The sequence below is a fragment of the Physcomitrium patens genome, chromosome 14, assembly GCF_059467195.1.
Source record: "Physcomitrium patens ecotype Gransden chromosome 14, ASM5946719v1, whole genome shotgun sequence".
NCBI lineage: Eukaryota > Viridiplantae > Streptophyta > Bryopsida > Funariales > Funariaceae > Physcomitrium > Physcomitrium patens.
The window spans coordinates 6,013,228-6,020,864 of NC_143423.1; the positions used below are offsets into that span (position 1 = coordinate 6,013,228).

General features: G+C 40.5%; 2 protein-coding genes across 3 annotated transcripts; one reads left to right on the forward strand and one right to left on the reverse strand.

Annotated features, from left to right (window-relative positions):
• Positions 1–952: 952 nt before the first annotated feature.
• Positions 953–4,006, reverse strand: LOC112291057 (uncharacterized). Of its 2 annotated transcripts, none has more exons than XM_024538006.3 (8): positions 3,691–4,006; positions 3,485–3,553; positions 2,785–2,931; positions 2,467–2,549; positions 2,075–2,150; positions 1,715–1,960; positions 1,463–1,591; positions 953–1,256 (listed from the first exon to the last, which is right to left on the reverse strand). In XM_024538006.3, the coding sequence occupies exons 1-8, from the start codon at positions 3,754–3,756 to the stop codon at positions 1,089–1,091; spliced, it is 984 nt and encodes a 327-aa protein (XP_024393774.1). In that variant the 5' UTR covers positions 3,757–4,006; the 3' UTR covers positions 953–1,088. The 2 variants fall into 2 exon arrangements, with proteins under 2 accessions (XP_024393774.1, XP_024393773.1); XM_024538005.3 differs by having other exon boundaries at positions 953–1,259.
• Positions 4,007–5,041: 1,035 nt separating this feature from the next.
• LOC112291075 (putative ribonuclease P/MRP protein subunit POP5) lies at positions 5,042–6,617 on the forward strand. Its single transcript, XM_024538050.3, has 3 exons — positions 5,042–5,615; positions 5,812–5,949; positions 6,136–6,617. The coding sequence occupies exons 1-3, from the start codon at positions 5,447–5,449 to the stop codon at positions 6,276–6,278; spliced, it is 450 nt and encodes a 149-aa protein (XP_024393818.1). The 5' UTR covers positions 5,042–5,446; the 3' UTR covers positions 6,279–6,617.
• The last annotated feature ends 1,020 nt before the right edge of the window (positions 6,618–7,637 follow it).

A 7,637-nucleotide genomic window follows, 5' to 3' on the forward strand; every position in this document is an offset into this window, starting at 1 on the left:
AAGAATGGTGTTTTTGGGTTTGTGCAAGGGTGGTTTAGGTAAGGTCTATGGGTTGGTTTAGGGGCATGACAAAATGTCATCTTGATTTGTCTTTTGAAAACTTTTATAGGTTGTGTGCAAGTAATTAATCCAAACAATCTATTGTAGGTGGGACACAGATAGATAGAGGTATGCCCAGAATATACCAGCATAATATCAAATGTTTACCCAGTTTAACTGAAACTAGGAAAATGATTGAGATCTGCAGAAAGTCGGTTTGATTGACTGAAATCCTGTACAGCACAATCAGGTACATCTTTAATTAGATCTAATTGCACAAACAAGTGTCAGACGATGTTGGTGAGTGGAATTGTCTAAAGCTTGGGAAGTGTGCACCTGAGGTGGTAGCTTTGAAGCTAGCGCATGCATACAGTTACTTTGTTTGACTAGAAGAGACACTTTGCAGACACTGGGATACTTAAAATTGCATCTGCAGTACTTGAAAAGGTGTCCATGATTCTGTTCTCTTTTCATCAGGGTGTAAAATATCAATACAAGGTTTTGTTTGATTTATTTATTCATTTGTTCGGTGTCTACACATAAACAGTTCTAAAGCAGCGCACACAACCAGAAGCATGAACAGAAGTTACCTTGGTAAAATTATGCTCAGCTCTAGTAAACGTGTCAGAGGCAATAATATGGATGGAAATCCAAACTTACACCTTCCACTGCCAAACAGAATGAGGTGAATTGGTTACAGTTTACTAAAGGAGTAAAAAGGAGTGAAGAAATGCCTCACAATTACAGAATACAAATAGCAGACTCAGTTCCAGCTGCAACTTTACAAAAAGACGAGGGACGCATATAGGTGACTACAGCATTCCACATCCATGGAAGCCATTGACATTTGGAGAGGGAATGGATTTTCGGAGCTCGAAGTGGAGATATGAAAGTAGGGAGTTAAGAGTGCAAATGGTCATTAAAGGCGAGTTTATCTTTATTAAACAAATGACGAGCAAGTACAACAAAGAGATGGGCCATGATTTCAGAACAAAATGTCCATAGTTTTCATAAGTACTCAGATCCCCTAAAACAGAAATAAATCATAATTATACATAATCGTCTCTATCTACACCAAGCTTCAAGTGCAAATGCTTCTCACGTTTGTGAAATTCAGTAGTCCCCTTCCCACTGCCTGTAACACCTACCTTCCCCTTAGGATCGTCAGGAGTTTTGAATATACTCTCCCTTTTGCGCCCCGTGAAAAACCCCACTTGCTGCTAGAAAAAACACACAATCTGCGATGTAAGTAAACAGGCAGCAATTGTTCAGAGGGAACATACTGAAAATTTGCAGTCTACAAAAGTGGGGTCAAAAGATCCTTCATTCTTGTCAAAATCGTGATAGCAAGAATACGGCTTATAAATAGATTAAGCTCGAGATAATACATTATTAAGCAAAGAACAGGACAGAAGGCACGTACTTTTTTGGATTTTCCTTTGGTAGTTTGAAATTGCTGCCAAGCATTTTGATTTTTGTTCTGTGTCAGCTCCATCTGCTCAAGCCTGACCTTCGACTTAAAAGCATGTATCTTTTTCTTCTTCGCTGCTTTCTGCAACGATCAACAGATCCTATGAACAAGATAACTGGATTTGCACAGAACTTTAAGGAAGTTAACATGAAAAACATTGACTACATCAGAACTTATATGGACGTCGAAATAGGTCTCACGTACCACATCTTCAGGATCATCAGGTTTGATCCGCAACTTTGGGGGCAAATCCTTAGAAATAACATCCACGTTGGCGGCTTCTTCGATCTTTCTCTTCAAGGCAAGCCTGGTGAGATTAGCTTGTTGCTCAGCACTCAATAATGGATCCACACTTGCCTCGTCAACTGCCTCAGCTCCATCGAGCATTTTGTCTAAAACTTCCTCATCATTGTCTGAAATGTTAAATTCCCTTACATTTGAAGCATTCACCTGCAACATACATAAGATATTTTAGGTCTCAAACCATCAGAGCGAAAAATTTAAAGAGACTAGCGGGGCACGTCCCCATATTACCATAACGTCCTAAGAACTAAAAGCACGCACCTCTTCTTTGTTTCCCCATTCATCGTAGACAACAAAATAGCCCCCAGGAGTAACTGCTTCTACTGTGGCTTTATACCTGCAAGTAGCAGAGAAAGCTAAACTAATTAGATAGAACTGTCATGAGAACAATCAGAAACGAACAATATTAACCTTCTAATACAGAATCACACTGAGCACTACGAAGCGTGACCTTTCGAAAGACAGAGCTTGAAAGTAAAAAGTTAGTTAAACGACGACTACAAAAGGGAACAAACTACTTCATTGAGTGACCCTGAGACAAACATTTAAACAAGAAATCAAAAAAAATAAGGTCTTTCAAGCCAGACGAAAAACTAGATATATGTTTGAATTCAATTCTAAAATCAAATATCATAAACAGTGGCATCAATTACCATTGTCCGTCTCCACTCCACATGGCTTGAACTTTAGTCCCAACACGAAGTCTGTCTGCAACATTTTGTGTAAAGCTTTCGCCCTGTGAAATAAATAAATCAATAAAAGCCAATTTCTATTAAGAAAAATTGTTAGGTAACAAGACAAAGAGTCAAATTAGCATCCCTATTGAAAGCATTCATTTCAGTTCCGAGAAATTTTCTTTGGGAGCCATCTGTCGCTTGTATTCCTATTTCCAAGCCCGAAAGGCTGGAACCGAAGCCATGATCCATTCTGATTGATGTATAAAAGCTCAAAAAATACGCCAAAGACCTCACCTGAAGCGGCGTGTGAGTAGATGAGAGATGAAAGGGAGGCCTCTGCGTGCTTGTAGCCGCAATTTGTTCCTGTTCCTGCTCCAAAGCCGTTGCATCTTCTTTGGCTTGTTGAGCTTCATTAAGCAGATCATACGTCAACTCCAAGACCTGCAAAAATTCAAGTCAACTGGCAGATCAATTGTTAAGAACAGGATGCGAATGTGACCGACACATCATCCACTGAAATCCTACTTATTCATATACTGGAGTGATTTAAGTTAAAACGATTCAACAGTTGTGCACTTGCAGGAAGTTGACGGCACGTTATGGTTTTCTCAGCAGTGTAAGAGGCGAACGTAGAAGAAATCACGACCACTGTCGAACACACCGCTGTGTGTCAATAGGGCAAACCACCTCACCTTGCAAAGCAACTCCGACAAATGTCCTCTCTCGCATGCAGCGAAGTCGTGTTGCCCTGCTTGAACAAAATTGATGATCCTTAGGACATTTCCAAACCCTAGCTGACGCTACATTCTGTTGATCGCCACTAGTTCTTCTCTAACCCCCCTACTACTTCTGTACACCACGTACACCTGGCGCAGTTCGGGCCCCTCGCGTAAACCACACAACCTACAACAGACCGACTTACTACCATGACTTGCATAATCTACTGCCACTCACAAGCATAGCACCGAGTTGACCGTCATTTACAGGTACGTACCTCAGTCAAACTTTTCTCCATCTCCTGATACTCCCCATTGTTAGGATCCAACACCAGCAATTCCTTCACCTGCAGTAACATGCAAAACCCTAGTAAGTCGCCAACGATCCTCTCCGAGCACCGCCACACAACTCCGGATCTTCCAAAAGAATACAAACCTAATACTACAAACCGACCCCGGGAACACCGAAATAAGTTTCACGTACTTGCTGTAGCTGCTCTTTATACGTCGAGAGATTGGCCTTCAACTCTTCAATGTCCTGTAGGCTCATCTTGGCCCAACTGCGTTGACGACACCACTCGGCAGATTCCAATTCCCGTCCAAAAAATAAATAAAAATAACGAAAACCTCCTCAGTCCAGTAGTAACAAGCGCTGTTCAAAAAACATCGCAAGCAGCACCGAGTAAAGGAGAATCCGCAGCAAGCAAGAGAGCAATCTTCCAACACAACAGGCACAGGGAAGCAACACACACACACCGCGGCGAGCTTCGAATGAGCGACGCCGAAATTCCCCTCCAATCTCTCTCTCGACTGGAATTGCCCTCTTCCCCTTGTAGATGAATGCCTTCGTTCGTTTTCTCGTTCGAATATGCCCATCCATATTTTTTGCATCCCTTATCTGTTCGGACCCTTCGTTCATCTCAAATCTGCTCGGAGTCTCTGTTCGTCGTGTTTCTGCTTTGAGTTTCTGTTCATCTCACTCTGCTTTTGTGATATTTCATCCATTTAGAGAATTTGTACGCATATTAATCGTTTACAATTAATTTTTTTATTTTATAGTATGCAGCCAATTATTGTTTCAAATATGTTACATTACATATTTTTGTTGCAATACTTTTGCATTTTAAATATTATTCAACAACAGGCACACCACTCTAAGATCTTTTAAGTACTGTGATGCATACAAATTTGAATTCGTCATGAAAGTATCACAAATAAACCCTGTCACATTCCTATAGTATCACACATCTTGTTCATCAATTCGAGCTCCTTTTTCAACCTTTTGGGATTATAGACATTCTTTTATGAAAAGAGATGCAAATATATCATGGTCCTTTTACACCAAAAGTTGAGGTCAATTAAACTCCAATTCAACACACACACACACACACACAAAATAAAATAAAATAAAATAAAATTCCGAAGTTCAAAAAAGTTCCCTGAGCGAAATAAAAAAGCAACATGAACTTTCCCACTATGTTCAATCCAATTCACAACACACAAAAACACAAACCCCACTTTCAAACCAACCCCAGCTCCCACAAATACACACACCAGCTCACACGCTTGAAAATACGAGACAAAAGAAAAAAGAAAAACGAAAAAAAAAAAAGCAACAAGAGGAAGAAAAAGAAAAAGCAGCGTGGCCAAGCCCGACCCCATTCACACGGGGAAGCGGGAGGGAGGGAACGGGGATATTTGGGAAAGCGCGGGACGGGCGAGAAGCAGCAAGAGGACAAGTGTCCAGGTGACGTCAGATATGGGCGAGGATGACGAGGACGATGGCGTTTGCCCTAATTACACACAAACACACACTCTCTCCAACACAGCGAGAGAGAAAGAGTATGAGAGCATGACAATGAGCCAAACGAGTTTGCTCGGCCTCTATTTTGTCCACAGATCCAGCTTTCGACATGGTCGTTGCATCATCCCCTCCCGCCCCGACTCGTGCACCATGTTGTTGGGTCTTCTCGTGTGTTTTGACATCGATCTCTTGGTGCCCTCACATTCTCCTCCTCCTTCTCTTCTGCCGCTGGGGTTTGCCGCAATCTGATAGACCTCGGTTAGATCGTCGGGCTGTGTGTTGTGTTGTGAATCCGATGTGACAATCCTGTTTGTGGCGGTGGGCATGCTAGGCGTAGGCCAGCATCTCAAGGCTGATGTTGTATGCATTGTGAGAAGAAAGGGAGTTTGGTTTTTGTACTTGTGAGAGAAGGGAGTCAGCAAGCAAGGAATCTGCCATGGTGGTTTTCAAGAACAGGTACATGGTGCTAGAGATGGTGGTGGGTCACGGCCTCCGATTGGCCGATGTGAAGATCACCCAGAACGATGTCGCGAGCGCCATCCAGGAGAGCCTTCTCGTCAACTTCGGCGAATATGGGCTTGCCTCCAGCCTTCCTTCTCTTCAAGGTATTGATCGCAATGTAACCCCCCCCCCCCTCCCCCCCTCTTTTGGTCTATCATGGCAAGGATTAGAATTAGGATTATGGGTTGGGACACAGGTCGTGATTCTTTTGTTCTGGAAAAATGTTTCTTTTTTACTTATCTTTTTATTGATGTTCTCGAAGTTTAAGCCATTTTGATGTGGAGCTGTTACTTTGTGCAGTTAAGTACGTGAATGGAGGAACAGGGATATGTGTGGTACGGAGCAGCAGGAAGCAGTACAGGACTATATGGGCTGCTATCACCTTTGTCACGGAAATACGGAAATTACCGCTTGTCTTCAACCTTCTCGACTTGAGTGGTGAGACTCCTAATAAGATCGCTCCTCCATTGTCTTGTAAAATGCGCTATGTTGAGATATGTTAAGTGTAAGCAAGGTTCATCTTTTTTGGCTTTCGCTGCAGGTTATCTTTGAATTTGTTCATGTTGAGTGCGAATGTCTTTTGGTAGTAATTATGAACTGTTGTTAACATGGTGATTGATTCAGGCAGTACAAGTGCGTGTCGGCGGGCAGCGCAGCAGTGTGACTCAGAGAAGCTGAGGTTGTTGAAGTTAGACAAGCACACGCTATCGGCGGAGCAACTGGAGTACGCCGAGCTGATGCAAAGCAGGCTTTCTTCAATTGATTAATTATTCGATCCATCTTACATAACGCCTATAGGCGCTATTATATAACCCCTACACAAGTTGGAGTTTATATTCTTATACCAGATACCACTCTACAAATCACATTGCATTCATCGGCAACTTTGGAGATAAGGGAAGTGATTTTCTTGCTATTTGAATTGAGGGAAAAGCTCCCTTAGTGCTAGTTTGGTGCTTAATTACTGCGACCTACCTAAATCGAATAACATGTGTGCTTTCAAGGTAAATAGGGCTCATATATAGCACTCGACAATGTACATGATCTTAATTACTCAAACCATTGGCAATTGGCAATTGGGAAGTGTGCCTCTTTCTAACTTTCAATGCGTACTAGAAGAGTGATCATTTTAACTATTTTTCATTTGACTGTGGCTAGTTACTGATCATTGTTAGGGAGCAGGTGGTTATGGACTTCGACCAGTGGTTTGTAAGTATCTAACGTTTGAGGGTTTTTTCAGTTTTGAAACCTATTAAACCAAGATTTCAAGGTTTGGCTCTTTGCGGTCTCTTGTAAGAATCGTTTTACTACTAAATATCTTCTGGAGAATCGTTTTACTAAATTTTTGTTTGAGTATGAGCATTATTCATAACACAACGTGGTTAAAATTCAAAGACTTCGCTAAATCGCACAATGTGTCTGCAATGAATATAAACAATCACAGATCACATTTCAAGACATCTTGAAATGTGATCTGTGATTGTTTAAATTTATTGCAGACACTGAAACATTCATTTGGAACTACTCCAAAGATTTACTTCTAAGTCGTTGATGAGTAAACGACGTGTCATGAATGTGAAGCTCAGCATATAGAGAATATGTTAGTAACTTTTTGTACAACTATTTAAAACGATATCTGGATATTTTGCTGTTCAGAAAATTCAAAAATCCTAAGCGTATTTTTCGACATTTATTATTAGAAAAGTTGAAGTACTATAATTATTTCGTTTGCATAATAAATGCTTGTACATTTTAAAAGAGCTGTACTAGTAGTTTAGTAGAATCGTCAAGGTATAATTCGAAAGGACTAAATGAAGATTTCTTTTATTATTTTGATAAAAACAATGTCAAAACCCTTCAGTTTTAACACTCACAATTGATTGTGCTTATCTGGCAAACAACAGCATCTAATGTCTCGTTAAACTTTTAAGTTGCTTTGGATTGAACTACAATATGATGAAATCAACTAGAACTTGCAGAAGATTATGTTGCTGTAGATAAATAAATAAATAATATTATTCTGTGATTGTAACTGAATGTTGTGATAATATGCGAATATATAAAAATATAAATTTTATAATAAATTCTACGTATATTCAAACTTCGAAGCTATGTTTTAATGTTTT

What these genes read in the sequence shown, in the direction of transcription:
- LOC112291075 (XM_024538050.3), top strand. Translation starts at nt 5,447, where the DNA reads ATGGTGGTTTTCAAGAACAGGTACATGGTGCTAGAGATGGTGGTGGGT. An exon ending in CAGCCTTCCTTCTCTTCAAG is followed by an intron (nt 5,616 to 5,811) that starts GTATTGATCGCA and finishes TACTTTGTGCAG; the next exon opens with TTAAGTACGTGAATGGAGGA. An exon ending in CAACCTTCTCGACTTGAGTG is followed by an intron (nt 5,950 to 6,135) that starts GTGAGACTCCTA and finishes TGATTGATTCAG; the next exon opens with GCAGTACAAGTGCGTGTCGG.
- LOC112291057 (XM_024538005.3), bottom strand. Translation starts at nt 3,756, where the DNA reads ATGAGCCTACAGGACATTGAAGAGTTGAAGGCCAATCTCTCGACGTAT. An exon ending in CTGATGATCCTGAAGATGTG is followed by an intron (nt 1,592 to 1,714) that starts GTACGTGAGACC and finishes TGATCGTTGCAG; the next exon opens with AAAGCAGCGAAGAAGAAAAA. An exon ending in CCAAAGGAAAATCCAAAAAA is followed by an intron (nt 1,260 to 1,462) that starts GTACGTGCCTTC and finishes TGTTTTTTCTAG; the next exon opens with CAGCAAGTGGGGTTTTTCAC.